Here is an 18,716-nt window from a genome sequence, read left to right as displayed (position 1 = left end):
CCCACATTTTTATAAGGGTTTCCTTTTTTTTTTTTTTTCATTTGGGAATACACCAGTATAGTTAGTCAGGGATTTGAAATAACAGTGGATAATGAGTCTTGGTCAGAAATGACTAGAGAATACGATGCAGTTCTGGACAGTACATTGAAGGACTTTTTTTTTATTTTTTTATTTTTTTAATGAAAGCTCTTTCAAAGACTGATTTAGGAGAGGAATTGGGAAAACCTAACCATTCTGTCGAAAGGGATGGAAGGGCAATTAGTAGTACTGTAGGATCTTTTTTTTTTGCTGACTCAGTGAAGACACATTTGTCATTCAAAGCCAAATTAGAAAAGGGCACGGATCATGCTACATAGATGCTCAGCCTCAGTTATCAGGCAGGTACAGGCAGCTTCCAACGCATCTACCTCCAAGTGCATCTAAAAAAAGGCAATCTCTTTTGGTGGATGTGGACAGAATGTCTTTGTCAAAATTTCAGTTTGAGCAAATACTGCAAAGCGGTTTAGTACGGGAAGGATTTGTTCCTACAGAAATTGACACAAATTCCTTTAGGACAGGGGCAGCCACCCCAACTGCACAGCTCGGATTGCCAGGAGATAGAATTAGGGAAACTGGAAGATAACACTGTGGCCTAATGTAAACTCTTAAATCTGCTGTAAACAGAGCAGCAACACTGGCACATAATAAACCTGGTATCTGTCATTGCAATTCCACAAGCAGGTGTAGGAAAGGACAAGAAACATGAGTGGATTTTTGCTCATCTCTATGCATTCTGATCAGGAAAAAAGTATGCTGAGAGAAGCTACAGTAAATAGCTAACGTTCTATTAATGGAGGGCAAGCTGCATAGTGGAGAACAATGTGAGGTCAATTGGAAAGGTTGCAGTTCAGGTTCCTGTTAAACAAGTGGTACAACTTGGAAACACAGACTTGAGAAGGCAACATTCCTGGACTTTTCAGGTTGGACTGAACAGAAAAGTTCAGTAAACACAGAAACCATTTTCTAAAAACCTTCTGACATTCCTGCTGGGCCAGGCCACATCTTTGAAACACACACACGCACAAAAAGAATGGGCCTTCCATGGTCTATGAGCTCTGATCATCAGCTTTACTACAGTGTTCCCTCTGCCATATTGCCTTTGTTCTTGCAGGACTCATTCATTCCCTCTCAGATGAAAGTCTAAGAGAAACACTACTATAGAGTGAGAACTAATAAATCCACCTAGAGCAGCAGTCAGCGCTATGCAGGGACATGCTTTAGGTCCTGTAAGAGCTAACCCTGATCTATCTGTATGAGCAACATATCAGCGCTAACAAGACATTTCTGACTAGTTAAAGAAAGAGTAGGGTTATCATTTCAATACCAGCATTTCTCAGTTGACTGGGACTTTTTTCTTCCCCCCCCTTACTGTCATCAGGTCTGGAGATAAACAAGTAACTGTGATGGGATGTACTGGTTAAGGCAGCTGCTCTCCAGGTTCTGTAGTCCTAAATTACGTTGACACAGCCAGCACCCCCTAGCTGGGCTGAGTGTAAGAACTTTATTTCCAGAACAGAATACAGGCCAGATCACAGTCAAGAAATCAAGCCACTAAATGACCATCTGAAAGCAGTGTAATTAATCTAAGTTTATGGGATAAGGTTTTCAGGAGGGTTAGGTATCTATGACTAGTTTAAAAAGTAAATGCACAAAGAAGTAATGTGCCGCCAGAATTGTAACAAAAAAGATTGCATGGAAAGTCATGCATTATGGATGATTTAGCAATATCATAGATTGCATAGGCTTCAGCAAAAAGAGTGAAATCATCCCTATCTTCCCATTTGTTGGCGGAATTTTAACAAGAGGCTCCTGGGAGCTCTTGGGGGCTCCTCCATGGCTCAACAGACAAATTAACTCATCAAAGGGAAGTTAGGGATGATTAACTAACAAGAGCCCCCTCCAGCCCATCACTGGCACATGGTTATTTCACCCAGATGGTGTTCACCTATGTGAAACTGGTAATGACAGTTTCAGATCAGATTTACAGAAAAACAGAGATAATAAGGTGCTGCAAGAGTGACACGATAGGAGTTACTGGTCTGTGATGCTCTAGACTGTGCCAGAGGCAGCAGAGCTGTTTTGTAATGTTAGGCTCTGTTTTGTAATGTTATCCTCTCTGCCCAAGAGATTTCCTGCTGTAAATGGGAGACTCGGTCTCCAGAGAAGAATTTGACCTGACCCTTCCTATATGACAGTGGGATCAACAGCAAGGAAAACGTCAAGAGATAGCAACACTCCCACCACGTACAAGCAGAAGCAGTTTGACACCTTTTTTCTGGAAATGGATGTACTCCTTTGTAGCATTAAGGACTGAGAAATATTTTCTTATGCCTTAGGAAAAAAAAAAACTAATTTTTGTTTGGCTTCTCTCCAGATGCAATTGAGGTGACAGTTTGTAAGATTTTGCCTTCTATCTTCATACAAGTATGAAGAATGCTTTTTGGGCTTTTAAGGACAGATAATACAGCCAATAAAATTCACATCAATTCTGATGGGGAAAAAAGTAAACACAAAACCAGAAAGAGAATTCCACTAAAAAAGCATCATAGAAACACAGAATGGCTTAGGTTGGCAGGGACCCCTCGGATAACCAATTTCCAACCCTCTGCCACAGACTGGGCCACCAACCTTCAAGTCTGGTACTAAACCAGGCTGCCCAGGGACCCATCCAACCTGGCCTTGAACACCTCCAGGGACAGTGCATCCACAATCTCTCTGGGCAGCCTGTTCCAGCACCTCACCACTCCCTCTGCATAGAACTTCCCTCTGACATCCAAATGTCAATAAGCATGCACTAAAATTTTTGTATGTTAAAGTAATTGCAGTTTTACTGCAAAAAAACAGCTGTGTTTTTATGCATTGAAATAAACACCCTCCTGAAGTGGAGAGAAGAGTCACAAGGATCTCCTCACTTGGTCTCCAGCCTGTGGAGTGGACCACATGATACCCAGGTGCTGCTAGTTAATGAACGTATTTTTAAAAGTCCTGAATAATAGCAGCCTTTTAAAACTCATGGCATACCTGATTTTCACAGAGGGTCACTGACTGGTCTGTGGAAACACACAAACCTACAGCACCAAGATCCCTTCCAACCCCTACAATTCTGTGATTCTGTGAAAATCCAAGTGGGAAGTCTCACCTCCATAACATTAATTACCTGCTCTCTCAAATGCAGTTCCTGAATCGCTGTCACTGCTTAAATAGCAACCTGAGAGAACAACAAATATTTTTTGCTTCCCTCTCTCCCCCCCAGGAGATAGAGAACTTTCAAAACCAACTTTGAGTTCCCTCCAGGAGATACTAATATTCCATGAGAAAATGCCCATTACTTCCCATAGGAAAGAACATTCCTCTCATCAACCCCATTCTCTAGATATGTGTTATCACCACTTCCTTGAAATTAATTTCTTGGGTCAGAAACAAGTTTGTCACCCAATTTCTCTATTTTCAGGCAAGCACATCTCCTGCAGGAGAGATTCGCAGCCCACCAAGCCACTTGATGGACCACCACTCTGAATTCTTCTGAAAATTTAATACTGCCGAGAACTCAAGGAGAAGCTGTGACAACAGGAGTACGGAGGTGTCTCTGCCCATTAGCCACCTTTAACCTTGTAACATGCTTGGAAGAGCCAATCCTCCTAAGCTACATCTAATGAACCAGAAGGCTGTGAGCAGTTCAGGGACCTCAAAGCTGCCTTAAATTAACAATTCAACTACTGGAAGCCAAGACTGTAGCTCCTAATAGGAAATGCTCAGCTCTTCTGGCATTCCCTTAACCATCACGCATACTACTATGGACCAGCACTCCATTGTGTTACTCACAGTAAAGCACAAAAGCACAGATGTGAGTGAGGAAATGTGTTATTTCACTGCATTGCACAGCTAAGACTTCATGACACCAAAATACCAATAGGTTTGGGTTTTCTGCTTTCATAAACAAAATTCAGTGATTGCTCATAACGGTAAAGAGCAAACTCTGAACACAGCCCTTCAGACTCATCGTCACCACAAAGTGCTAATTAATTCCTCAATCATTACAAAGAATGGCTGTTGTTCTGTGTTGTCAGAACAGAAAACCAGCCAAAGCCATCACTTATGTGTCCCAAAGGGGCTGCTTTCTATCGAGACCTGAAGCCAGCCTTCATGGCTGAACACCCGTGTACACACAGACCCATCTCTGTGCCCATCAACGCTGCACTTTGTTACTTGCAAACTTAGGCATTGGGATCTCTTTGTCACTTGCATAAAATTACCAAAATAAAAGGCAGACATTGGAGAAGAAGACTCAAAAAGCTGTCAGGTGGCAATCTGCCAGAAAGGCTGCAAATTTCTGGTGCATCTGGTTATTAGCCACTGTATTCTAAGAGGAGCTACAGGTGGGAACGGTCTCAGAGACACACACAGGAAGACACAGTGTTTCTCATGTATTTTTCCTCTCTTGTGAAAAAAAAAGAAAAGCACAATTCAATATCAAAACTTTTTCCTGCAACTGATTTGCTCTATGCAATTTTCTCCCCTGACCTACACATGCACAATAGGTTAGCAGCACTAAGGGGAAAAAAAATGCAAAATTAAACTTCACTATGATTTTATCGTTCTGTAATGGCATGGGCTTGAGTTAATGTTAAGTGGGATGGGGCAGCAGGAGAAGAGCATGCCAGGGTTAAGATGGAGTGTTTAGTAGCAATTAGCAATGATGCACAGTACAGAAATAGCAACAATAAAAAAAAAAAAAAAAAGGAAAGAGGTTACACCAGAAATAAAACCATTAAGGGAAATAAATTTAACAGTTTGGCCAATTAACATTTCTTTAAGAAAGGCAAACTTTCTGCTGTTGTTAAGCAAATAGGGAAGCAGAAAAACAGGAAAGCTCTATCAAAAATATTTACTTCACAGTGTCGGAGACACAGTGAGTGCTTTTCCAACAAAAGGCAGAGCCACCGTCCCACTTTTTTGTGACCCCCCCCCCCCCCCCGCAGTTCTAAGGGAGAAAATATTTAGTTGAACATTATCGTAAGCTAGAATATGGCTCTATTTATGTGACAAGTTGACAACATACAATTTCATGCTTGTTGAACTGATCTGTGTTATATATTCACTGCGAATATTATGAAGCCTCACCATTATAAATATGAAACTGAATACACTTATTCAAAATAACTCCTGCAGTAGCAATTTATAGCTTGGTTGTTTGCGTGCATATCAAGTCCAAATACTACCTTAAAAAGCTGCATCTCACTAAAACAGATGTGAAGTGTGACTGTGACCAAAGTGGATTTAAGATGACCTCTGTGAAAGGAGGCTATTACATTTTTGTCTGTATGGCAGCTGACATCGGTTTGTATTTAGATATGTAGCCACTGGGAACACAGTGTAACACAGTGTCCTTAAGGGCTCGTTTTAACATGGGCCAAGACATTCATCTAATGACCTAATTAGCTTACTACTGTTGTGCTGAGCACTATTCCCCCCTCTGCAAAAAGGACAGGTACTCAGCAGAGCGCAGACACGGCAGCATCCGAAGCCTTGGCTGCTGCAGGTGAATTCCTGGCAGAGCAGTGAAATATCTCCTTAATGGGACTGTGAAGAAGATCAGTTGCATTTTCCTGATCACATGCCTGGGGAACGGTCTTGGTGGCCTCATACATCAAACAATAAGCTCTCAAAGCAATTGTTTTTTTTGTTCATCGGGGAGTTCTTTCCTGCCTGAAGGTTTCAACAAATGTGTGAGGTTCTTGCACAAAAACAGAAACAAGTTTAGACAGTCTGCAGTTTGTCCAATTGGGGAAAACAAAAAAGGAAGAGCAGCATGCCGATATAGGACATTTGCATAATTTTTTTCCAATTACATAGCAGCTGCATTGAGCGAAATAAACTCCATTTACTGCTTGAGCATTTTTAAATGTCAGCATAGCTAGCCACGGACTGTAGTTTACATACACCTTCCACACAGACGTAATGCTGTTGGACTGAGCTCCTATTTAGTATGGGCAGAAATCTGAGTCAGGCCAGAGGCATTTGCAAAGGTAACGTGTTCAAAGGCTATGAAACTTGACACTGCTCTATTAGGAATATAAAAATTCTTGCTCTTTTGCCCAGTCTCTGATATTTTCTTCCCGTGGAATTGAGGGTTTTCCTCCTGCTCTCAGAAACTGTTTTTACGATATATTGTTACCTTTTATTGTTCTTACAAAGTTTCCTATCCCGGAGCTGCATCTTCAGCCTTCGATGTTTATTTTTGTTTTATACCTACAACGTTGTCTGTTTCCCTATTAAACCTCTCCTGTAACCACATACTGTACATTCATTTCTCTAGGACCTCGGTAGCTCTTATCTGTTTGCTTTAATGATCTCTTATGAAGTGCTAGGAATAGCAATTTGCAGTGCTGTTTGTAAAGCCATCTCAGTCTGAACTCCTTCCCCTTTTTTGTCATACAGTGATACTCTCAGCAGTGAAATCCCATTTGCCATAGAAGAATTTCATTACAGGATGCACTTTTGAGGGACACAAGTTCCAAAGCATCCTGTATGTGCTTATCATGTAAAACATTTAATGTGCATTAATATGAATTTCAGAAGACGACTGGCTGGAGCAGCAGCCTACGCGTTGATATGTCCCGCGTTCCCTTCTGATTCACTGATACGCTGCTCGCTCCACATTACTGCCCAGAGCTATTTAGTTCCTTTTCTCTAAGGCCACAGACATGCTGCTATGCTGTTCACACAATCTCAGTTCTTTTAAGCACTTTGATAAGCTTTATTCTGCCATTATACCATCTATGCCATTAAACACAATGTTTAAGTTCTACGTTAAATCACAATCAGTTCCTATTAACTGTTCCAAGCTCCTCATTTTTATCAACAGTTACTTTATTAAATCCTTAATAATATAGATGGAATAGTTAGTTAATTTGTGTGTTGAGCCATGGATGTTAATTTGTAAACATAATAACATACTGCAATCATTTGCATAATAGCATTTTAATCTTTTTAGTAAAAGCTGTAATTCCCTACAAAGTACGCTGCAGAAGAAACTAAGTGACTATTGGTAATAATAAAAAAGGCCTTAAAATTCTGATCCTATTATAGTGTTGGAACATACCCAAACTGCTACCATAATCTCTGAAATGTTACTGTTCTCTGATTTAGGTGTCTGTGTCAAGAATAAAAATGAAGTATAACTGGTAGCAGTAGACTATTTCCTAAATGTAATTTAGTATTCACTAAGCACCAGCACTTTGCAAATAGCTCTGAGGCTTTCCTTCAAAGTTCAGAGCTCTAGTTATGCATATTGTGTGAGGTACACCGTGCAGCTCACCTCCAGACTTTGTTGTGCTGAATAGATGGCTATGATAAATCATGCTGATTTGGCATTGAAGGGCATCAGCCATCAAGGATTTGACTACTATGTCTTTTTGTCCCCGAAGATTGTATCTCCTTGAACTGCCTGCCCTGGGCTACTAGTTTTGGAGAAAATTAAAAAGTGGAAAAAATGCTAGGAGAGGCCAGTACAGAAAATCTATACAGGCTCAGTTCTCTGGAAACCCATTAACACCAGTCACAAGACTGGCAAAGAAAACATTGGTCGTTGTTTAAAAGTCAGGCCAAGTCATTTTACGCAAGATCTGGTAATTCATTAATCAATCTGGCTGCAAACCTTGAATGAATAACCTGAAATAGTAAACGAGACTGGCAGCATCACAGAATGTAAGAGACTCCACAATGCGAACCTTGCAATTACCCTGGTGACGTTTAGGGCTCCCCTCTACAATCCTCATCCTACTGATGCAAGCCCTTCCAAACAAATAAGAAATCATTAATCCCTATGAATATTCCTGCTGCTGAGAGAGTATGTGCTTCATGGTGAATCTTTCTATCCTTGTATTCTCACTGCGTACAATACAGCATTTTTGGCAGCCAACAAAAATATGTAATAGTTAATTCAGGCTTTCAAAAAATACAGCACATAGCATCGCCCTGAAAAATAACCTGGGCTACACCTGTGCAAAAAAATTAAGAATAAAGTGATCAAATATGATGAGCATCTCTCTGGAACACAGAATTACGTAAATAACCGAAATCCACAGACAGGTTGGCAACTCCGGTTTTCTGAAGTCTTCTTAAAGGCTAAAAAAGTGTTTTTTTTTTCAAATATGAAAGTACCACAGTCAAAAATAATTTACACAAGCTCATTATAGTTTAATAGGCTTTCTTCTATCTATAGACTGCATTTTCTCTTTACCTCAATTGAGCTATTTGTAAGTAATGCCAACAAAGAGATATATCCACTGTAGATACCTTATCTCTCCAAAATGCTAGGCGCAGGTCATAAATAATTTTAAGTATGACTGACCTTCCCTGATAGAATATGGTATATTTGAAGAAACCTCAGGGGACAAGTTTCTGTGACCAAAAATCCTCCCTTCGCGTCACATCGAGTTCTGCATCTTTTCACGTGCTCACACAGCACTGACTTGAAGAAAGGAAACCTTACCATTTTGATATTCTAAAAGAAGCCAAACTGATTTGTCACAAACATAATTTTTTAAGGGATAGTTCTTTGCAAAAACAAATAAAGAAAGTGAACGATGCAGTGAAACATCTACATAACTGATCTTGAGTGACTTGTTAATTATATAGTTCCACAAACGTGTGGCAATAGAGAGCGGCCTTAGGGGAATGAATTCCTTTATTCTGTATCTCTTAGTACTTAGAACAAGAGTCAAATAAAACTATGTGAAAAACAGAAGGGATGAACCGAAAGAAAGCAACTAATGCATAACATGCATACATGCAGACGCTGGTTGTGAACTAGTGTGTTGGGGCAAACAAGACAGGCTGGGTTCAGGATCCTGCACGCTGCCATGTGAGCAGAATAATGCAGCAATGAGCAAAGTACTTCTGCAAGATAATAGTATTGTGAGTGAAGGCCAGTATCTCATCACACCTAGGCAGAAGGGGTGGAGTCCTATACTCAACGGCTACATGCTATAAAGACTAATTGGAGCTTTATCTCATTTGGCTCCTTGTTCCTACCATAATTATAAATAATTCCTCATCCATGACACTTCCAGTGCTATTGGAATTACCTAGGCTTGTGGGTGCTCAGTTTAAGCAAGCTTCTGAGATTGTGAGATGCAGAATACCTGAAAATTCATCTTCTAAAATACAGCATTTCTTAAAACATTAAAACAAAAACAAAAAACAACAACAAAGAAAGAAAGAAAACAGTGCACCAGCTTGAGACATCCAGGAACTTTGCAAAAGGATTTCTGAACGTAGGCCATCACAGAGACAAAAGTGTACTACATTCATAACTTAAAGGAGAATGTGCTTCACTCAAGGTTAGGTTTTGCAATTAACACTGCACGGCTTGTTCAATTAACACTGTACTTATGCTTCTCGACATTATTCACCATTCCATTTCTTTCCCTTCCAGTCTAAAGAGATTGCATTTCTATTTTCAAATGACTAGGCCTCGTCTAGAGGCAGAAGTTAAGTAAAACTTATTACTTCCACAATTATATGATTTTTTTTAAAGTTATTTATGCAATTTTCTTTAGAAAGAAAAGCCAGTGTGGATCAATATGGAAAAATACAAAGATTACCAAATGGGAAACTGCATAAAACTTCCATTCTCTGATCTAAAACAAATAGTTCCTTGCAGAGTATCTGAGATAACCACTGGAGAAAGAACACATCTTGTTCTGTTCTTGAGCACCCCCAGTCGTCACATTACAGAGCAGCAGAGAGAAGAAATAGTGCTACGTATCCAGCTGTACAGTGGAGACTGGGGACAGGGTTAATGCATGGGAGGAGAAAATAACTGTTTCATTCCCATCTTCCTGGGCCAAGCAACAAAGAAATAGAAATAAAACACCGCAAAACTGAAAACTCTCACCCTAGTACTGCAGTACTGCAAAAAGCCACCAGAGAACAATTCGTCCTTACAGGTAAGGTAAGTAAGTATGGGCCAAGCTGTGCTGTCAGAGAAAGTGAGGCATCTTATAATTGAAGTCAGAGGGTGCTAGGAAAGCCAGGCACTCGTGGAGAGGACAAAAGAATTTGCCAGTTAGGAAAGAAGTTACATATTTCATTTCCAAATCGTTATGCCTGACCTCCCAGTTGCTGTCTAGATGCATCCCCTCCAGCTGCATGCCACCTACTTCTTCACGTTGGGGCTGCTCATCTTTAGAATGCACCCAGATCAGTACCTCCTCACCATCACATCCCAGTAAGATTAGGTACCAGCCTGGATGCTTGTGTCACCACCTGCAACATGCTTTGATTTTCAGAAATGGAACTTTCTCAGGTAGGAAGGGACAATTGCTATCCAAATAATACAGGAGAGTCGTCACTACGCAAACAAGACAGTTTTGTACGTGGTGGCTTTGGCCACCAATGTAGACAGTGCAGTGCAGCACAGGACCAGCCAGAAGCCAAGTTCCAGCACTTCTACTGGAATAGTCTGTATGCTTCAAGTCAGTAGATGTTTTCTTATATTAATTATCAGAAATTCAGATTTTGACAGTCTGTATCTTTTCCTGATTCTTCCAAAAGAAAAATGCCTCTGCATTCAGCTTTTGATGAATGAGGAAAAATACATATCCTTGCTTATAACAAAAGCAAACCTGCTCCGTGCAGTGCTAATTCTGATATAAGCTGGAAGTGTGTCACCCGTCCTGCTGTCAGTCTGCTACTGACCACCTAAAAAACTGACATGTGTCAAGCTGTAATTAAATAAAAAATAAAAGTAAGTAATAAAAGTAAGTAATAATTTATAAACTATTTTGGTGTGAATTGGAGTAAGATTGAACACAGAGGGCCAGTCCTACAATCAGTTACACTGGTAAGTATAAATCCAGAGTAACCTTATCAGCACCAGGGAGATCACCATGGGTTTATAACTGTATACAAAAAAAGAAGAATTTAATTCAGGACATCTTAGGCAAGTTATATTTTACTTTCAGAAGCATTTTACTACACTGTGGCAGTTAATCTTTTCCAGCTATTAAGCTGCAGAGTGATCATTCGGGGCTTCCCCAGCAAGTGGGGCCGGCTGGACTTCCTGGGTCGGCCACGGGAGAGGTGGCCCCAGCTACTTATTACTGCTAAGGTCTTTCTGCCAGCTAATCAATTTATTGCCCAATTTCCCAGCCTGTAGACGATCTATTACATTTTCTATCATCCAAGAGAGAAGGTGGCTACAGGGTCTGGGAGGACTGGCAGCCCCATCACTATGGTGTAGAGACTCAGGAAGATTTGTCACAAAAAAAGAAGACTGGAGACAAAAAGACTGCAAGCTCCTCCTGCACACCCCAAGGCAATATTTTAAATAAAACATTTAAATCTATCCTTCAGCTTTAAGACTGCTTTCCTCCAGGAGATCTACAAAACATCTCAAATCATCAGCAACTATCAGCCCTCACTGCTTTGTCTGCAATACCTACCCGTTTCCTCTCCCACACTCAACCCAAGAAAACCTTTTCATTTGTATGCAAAATCTCTTGCACTGCAATGCTACGAGTGGGACCTTTTGATGTAGTGAAGACTTTTAGGAAAAACAGAATCATAGAATGGTTTGGGTCGGAAGGGACCTTAAAGACCACCCAGCTCAAACCTCACTACTGTGGGCAAAGCTGCCACCCACCAGATTAAGCTGCCCAGGGTCCACCAAACCCGGCCTTCAGTGGACAGGGCATCCACACCTCCTCTGAGCAGCCTGTGCCAGTGCCCATCTCAGGAAACAGGCACTGACCCCAGCTTTCCAACAGCTAACAGCTGCCTGCACTCTGCTCCTTTTCCAGAGAATGCAAGAGGAAAACAGCAAACAGGTTTTAACTTTTGTTTTTCCTCACCACTGACAATTGTGCAACTCCTCCTTGTTACGCCACAGTGCTGTGTACTTTAGGTGCTCTTCAGCCGTTTCCTTTCACAAATCAAAACTTCCATTTAATTCTTTTCAAGGTTTTTTTTCCCCCCTCTCTCCAGATCACAGGCCTGCTTTTGATCATGAGGATTAAAGGCACCAGGCAGAACCTGTAACGCACATCACCACGTTTGCTGTTTCTTAATGAGGGGAAGATAGTAAAACCACTGCCCCACAAGACTGAAAAAAAAAAAGAAAAAAAAAAAGGATGGATGCATTGGAATTGCCTTCCCTTACCTCAAAGATGTTGGCAGGCTCATTGCTGTACTGGCTGGAGATGACCTCAGACTGGTCGCTGTACCACTTGAGTCCCCCCAGGAAGCTGTCTGCATCCAGGTCATTCACGTCTAGTTCGGAGAGGTCAAGTTCTGGGAGGTCTGGGCAGAGAGGCTGGTCTTCTCCAACCAGAGCAGCACACTGCAGGAAACAGCAACATAGAAACAGTTTCATTAATTGCCAGGAATCTATTAACTTTAATATCATGTGATAAGAATTAAGCCTCAATTAAGCTATAACACAGGGTCACTAGAATTGTTTTCTGGAATAAAAAAAACACACTATTAGATCTTCCTTAGCACTAGACAGGTATGCAGAGAGGAGGGGGAAATAGGAGGGCATAATCCATAATAGAAGGGCATAAACTGCCTGCTCTATCGTATCTCTGTACAGGAACAGTGAATTTCTGCCTTCCTGTAGCCTCTGACAATTGCATCCAAAGGTTCATAAAATTCAACAGCAGAGGCCAAAGCACGACCTTATTCTGCTGCTGCTTCAGAGAGAACCAGTGCAGGTAGAAGTTACAGATGAATACCTCTGGGCAAGGTCTTTCCTGCATTTCCTGATGCATTCAGGTTACGGAGGCACAGCCTGTTACAGCCTTCAGCCCTGGAGCTAGTTCAAGCTGAAGATGCTCGCGTTTTTGCTCTTCTGGATTCTTACCACAGTCCTCGAGGTGAGATATGATGGTGGTTGCCATATGGGCAGAATAGGGGAGGGATGCTGCTGTGCCATTTCCTCAGTGTCTAAATGATGTGCAGAGCTCAGCTACTGTTACAAAGCAGGGGCCTGGCCACTGGGGTGTGTTCCGACCATCCCCATGCTCACCTCCAGGTGACAGGGGTAGTCAGGTCATTGCCCCATCCAGGCCCTAGCTGTCCCTGAGGGTGGTTATGCTGAAGGACCTGAGGATTTTTTTTTTTTCCTCCAGCAGGCCCACAACAGTATGCTGCTGACTATGCAACCCCAATGAAGACAGCCTATGGGACAGGGATTCTGTAGTGAACAAAATCTAATCGTCATGGAACCTTTTCAGCAGAGCAACATGTTTTTGCCTCTGATACTTGTGAACAGAGCAGTGATAAATACAAATAAACTTGGAATGAGTATCCGTTCGTATGCTAGTATGAAGCTAGATAGAGTATTGACTGACCTACTAAGCAAGAAAAAAATTAATATTGCACACCCACTTTAGCATAGCAATTGAAATGTTAGAGTATCCATCAAACCCAATCCTTAATTATGGAAAACACGTAGGAACAGCTTGGCAAACAGTGGTGCCCCATATGTCAATGCCGTTCGATGAAGCAATGCCTCCTGCACTCCTGTACCACATACCTTTGGAACCCACTCCCAGACTTCCACACTGACATGGAGATTCTACAAAACACTCTGCCACCCCTTGCAGCTGACAGGTACTGAATGGTTAAAAGTCATAAGGTCAGCTGAGCCTGAATGCTTGCACACCAAGCTCTTCACAGAATCACAGAACCATGGAATAGTTTGGCTTGGAAGGGACTTAAGGAACAGTTGTCACCCACCCAGGCTGCCCGGGGCCCAACCAGCCTGGCCCTGATCACCTCCAGGGATGAGCTATCCATACCTCCTGGGAAATAACATTTTTTCTGAATAAAAAATTTCTTCCCAACACTTAACCTAAATTTCCCCTCTTTCAGTTTAAAACAGTTGCCCCTTGTCCCGTCACTAGCAGAACACATGAAAAGTTGGTCTCTGTTCTGTATGTAAATTTCCTTTAAGCAATGGAAGGCCACAATGACATCTCCTCAGAGCTTCCGCTTCTCCGGGTTGAACAGGTCCAACACCCTCAACTTTTCTTCACAGGAGAGCTGCTTCAGCCCATTGATCATCTTCATGGCCGTCCTCTGGACTCATTCCAAAAGCTTCACATCTTCCTTGTGTTGGAGGCCCACTCACAGGGTGCTAAGGGATGCCCCAAGCACATCCAGCCAGCAGTCCCTCCTCTGCTCCCATCATCTGCGTGGGTGCTTTGAACGATTTCCCAACTTGCATTTGGACTGAAGTCAACCTAGAAAGTGCCTCTTTCTGAAGAGAGCAGACTGAGGGCAATAACATTGTGTCCACCGCTGGGAATTGCTCAATATTTGTTACGTCCCTCTCCAAAATGTACCGCCTTTCACAGCACGCGAGCGGGAGCTTCTGAAGGAGCATCTCATTGAGGGTTTGGCCTCTGGGAGGCTCGGTGGCTGGCAGCACACGGACTGCATGCAGCACTGCGACCACAAGCAGGGCTCCTGTGCTGGCATGCAGAGTTGGTGCAGCTGTGCAGGCTGTAATTCAGCGACCAACTTCTATGTCTAGCACGACGCTGAGAGACAACCACGTAGCGGGCCAAGGGGTGAAGAACAAGCAGGCGGCAAAACAAGGCTCCGAAATAACACTTGATCTATTCCTGCTATTTAAGGGGTTACAGAACTTAAAGAAGTTAAAATCTGACTTAGGTCATTTTCAATGCACACTTTTTTTTTTAATTATTATTATTATTGTTTTGGTCACAGAAGAAAACAAAAAGGAGTTCCCTCTTCTTTAGTGCTAGACGTCATCTTCCAGCAGCAAGCTTATAATGCAGACAGGACCTTTTTTGACACTTGGACAAAATCTCCAATTTCATTGAAGGATAATCTAGTTTTTTTGACTGAAAAACCTCAGCATCACTCTCAGGCTTGTGTTGCGGAGGGCAGTAGTTTATAACTGATGCCGTAGACTTCTAAAGTATCCTGCTGATCTGTTTATGCTTTCATTTGTAAAGATAGCTTCACTCTGTGAACTACCCACTTAGAAATGTTATTTCTCAGTTACGTGTATTTTTTAAGTTCCTACCATGAGCTTTTGGAGCAACATAAACAATTGTATTAAAAAAAAATTCTGCTCATCACAGCTTTCATTTGCCTATAATGACTTCAATGTCACTTAAAAAATGCAATTCCTGAAATGAAGTATATATGCTCTTGCCAATGTTGACATGATAATAAAATCAATGTTTCTGAATATGACATTATGTTTCTAATCTGAGACACATTAGCAGCAAGTGTTCCTGTTATTAATTTATATTTGGCCTTTGGATGATGCCAGATTTAACGCTCCAAGTCCTAAAACTGTCCTTATCTGACATGCTAATATTTACTGTTTGCTGTACATCTGTAACAGGTGCACCTGCATCGCTAGAATACAACCTACTGTATTCCCACCGTTACTGGATACCAAAGGTATTCTGTAACCACAGCCTTAATTTCAGAGTAATGTTTAGGAGGATAAAGCAGTCACTAAACACAAAAGGCTAATTATGGTGCGTTATTTCACTCCAACCGACTTTTTTCCTCTTAGTTCAGACGCAAACAATAAATTAGCTTAACTGCACTGATGATAACGAATTATTACAATTAAGTATAATTCTCCATTAACCTTTCGGACATTTTTTTTGTCCCTTTGAAGGTAAATTAAAAAAAAAAGAAAAAAAAGAAAAAGAAAAAAAAAAAAAAAAGAAAGACTGGACTTGTGCCATATTAATTATATTAATGAAAAAATAATCTCAGTTTCATTTTTAACAAGTTTTTTGAAGAGCCAAGGGGGTGAACCCAGCAAAGAAAGACAGAGTTGCAACAATGCGTGTCATGTGGGCTCTATCAATTCTTGCAACCTTACTGTACATCACCTTCATTAAACTGTGGAACTCTGGGGATGCCGATCAGCAACGGCGATGCAGGCCTTTATTAAGCAGCGCGCTGTCCTGTCATTATGGGAGTGAGAATCTAATACATTTTAAGTTGACAGCAAACATTAATGATTCAAAAAATGAAGGCAGCCTCCGGTACCTGCCGCCTGCAATCTGCAAGACTGGTAAAGGTGATCCCCAGAGCCAGCACAGCAGGCAGCACTGCTCCGCTGCTCCAGGAAGTGCCGCGCAGGAGCACGTTGCTAAAATCCTACCAACAGTTAACCCAGCACTGCACGATTAATATTAAGATCAAATCTTTTTCCTTTTTCTTTTTTTTTTTTTCCTTCCCTCTGCACTATGAAGAAGTCATTGACATAAATTATCCATTCTGTTACTAGCTTGAAATTACTGCAGGAACTCTAGTGATTAAAATAAATCTTCAATATTTCCATATAAGCTGGTTCCTCAATCAGCTCCTTGCAGCATTAGGAATAATACATGATGGAAAAACGAAGCTCCAGCAGCTGAGACCCATGCTACAAGCCAGACAACAACCCACAGGATACTCCAGCTACTCAGAAACAATTAGGACTCTGGAGCCAGAAAGTCATCCACTTACAGCCCTGACTCATAATAGCTACAGGACATATGAATTATCCATATCTATTCCACTTCACCAAGAAATCAAAACAAGATAAGAGCAATTACAATATGCAAACAGAAATCAGGGGATACAATGGCAAGCTGCAAATATTTAAAACACGACAGAAAGACTCAAGGACCCGCCTGCATGCTCCAACCGATAGGAAAAACACACAGGAGAACGCTGTCACATTTTTACTTCAGATGGGTATCTGCCTGGCATGGACATCTTATTTAAAAGGCACCGCATGGAACCTGTTTCTCCCTCCCCTGTTGCCCAGGGGGAGCATTACCAGCACTTATCCACTTGCAGCAGCGGGTCGGCTCCTCCAGCAGCTCTGGGTTTTGCCTTCCTCTCGACGGGGTCCACACAAAGTTTGCCTCGCTTCCCAAGTTGCCCAAACTTCCAGGTAAGGCTCTGCTCTTCCCAACGCACTCGTGCAGAAATCCTCACACCTTACTTCATCCTCCAGAGATTACCAGGGAGCTGCTTGCTTTTTACTCTTTTTTTTTTTTCCTTTATGAATTGTAGCCAGCAGAAGCTGTGGGTTTGATGTATTGCCGTCTATTTTTACACAAGCAGCAGCGGCGGCAGCGGCAGCAGCAGTTCACACAGTCCTGCATAAACTCTATTCTCACGGTTCATCCTGTTGTCTCTGCCGTACAGTGGGATTTAACCATTTGCTGGGCTGCTTGTGAGGACTGAGTGCCCTGCCCTACAGGGCACAGCTACTGGGTGATCATTCCAACACCACGAGAAGCAGGAAAACAGCTACTTCCAGAAATCCCTTTAAAAAGCATCTATAGCAAAACACTGGGGTGTTCGTTCCTGTGTGGGGGTTTGAATCCTGCAGCTGATAAACAAGGAGGAAACCTTCAACAGAGCAGAGTGAAACAAGCAAGGAAAATAGGAAGCCACTGGTTAATTTTAACTACAACATCTTTTTTTTTTTTTTTTTTTTCTTTTTGTGGAAAAAGAAACGTTAATCTTATTCTAAATAAACATGGCATTTTTCCAACCAGGCCACTGAATGCCACTGGAAAGACTTCAGACACTGATTCATATCAATATCTTAGAGCATAAATATTGCATATGACGGGGAAAGCGAGCCAGAGGCACATGAAAATAGTTTCCAACTGCAGGAGATACTGATGACAGCAGCTAAGCTTTGATTTGCTCAAGGCATCGCGGAGTAACCTTAAAATAGCAAACTTAGTGGAGTTCAGATAAGATCCAGACTTGTTTGCAAAGTGCGCCCGCAGCCCCTCTCCCGCGCCCCGCTCACCTCGATGTCACTCCATACAGAGTCCTGGTTGCACATGTCCCACGCCATCCAGCTCCCGAACCGCAGCGGTGCCGCTCGCGAGGCGCAATCCAGAGCCGGGCAGGGAGCACACACGCATGCAGCAACGAGACCCTTTCTGAGAGTGAACTGAAGGCACCTGTCTTACTACTGGTCCCCGTCACATGACAAAGCTATTAAAAAGTAGGCTGGGCTGTCACTCATCCAGCCTTCTTGTGCCGCCGCTCCAGCCGTGACGTCGCTCAGAGGCAGACCCAGGCTGAGCGAAGTAAATCTTTTTAAAAGCCACTCAGACCTTTGAGTCTCCAGCAGCACCACGCTGTGATTAAAATCACATTGCCACGCCACACCCCCGAGTTCAGGCACTGCCTGCCACGCAATGGCTCCCATCCCTCGCAGCCTAGCTTTTCTCATTGCTTTTTCTTTTTTTCTTTATTTCTTTCTGTCTTTCTTCCTTTTTTTTTTTTTTTTTTTCCTAAAACAAACAACGGACAGAGCTGCGCTAATGCTAAAGAAAGAAGAAGTGAGGTGACAGGAGGCGGGCTGCAGCACGTGTGCTCCGAGCAGCCTCCAGCCTTGGGCAGCCGCGGCACGGCTCAGCCTGGAGAGGCCACCCCGGAGTTCGGCCAAAGTTACAACGCACTCTGACATTTAATTCACTCGGGGGTTTTACACCTCACAAAGTTAATTTCTCATGGGTAATTGCAAGCAGAGTCAGTTTTTCTACCGACAAACACATTGGGGGAAAAAAAAAATAAAAGAATTCTACTTCCCAGGAGTGGAGGAAGTATCCATAAAAGCCATTCCTGCAGTCATCTCACCTGCGACAGTG

General features: G+C 42.2%; 1 protein-coding gene across 1 annotated transcript in view; it reads right to left on the bottom strand.

The window, feature by feature from the left end:
- The window catches only part of PPARGC1A (PPARG coactivator 1 alpha), a 63,490-nt gene extending 45,149 nt beyond the window's left edge, over nt 1-18,341 (bottom strand). The window contains exons 1-2 of the mRNA XM_065735722.1: nt 17,867-18,341; nt 12,206-12,385 (exon numbers count right to left, since the gene is read on the bottom strand). Of these exons, the coding sequence (XP_065591794.1) occupies nt 12,206-12,385; nt 17,867-17,914 (228 nt within the window). The 5' untranslated portion in view covers nt 17,915-18,341. The remainder of the gene's footprint in view (nt 1-12,205; nt 12,386-17,866) is intronic.
- Nucleotides 18,342-18,716: the final 375 nt, after the last annotated feature.

Source organism: Cyrtonyx montezumae, unplaced genomic scaffold (genome assembly GCF_038088225.1).
Source record: "Cyrtonyx montezumae isolate F1298 unplaced genomic scaffold, pur_monq_1.0 scaffold_2, whole genome shotgun sequence".
NCBI classification, from domain to species: Eukaryota; Metazoa; Chordata; class Aves; order Galliformes; family Odontophoridae; genus Cyrtonyx; species Cyrtonyx montezumae.
Note: the sequence above shows the minus strand (reverse complement) of the source record. Positions and strands in the feature narration are given on the sequence as shown.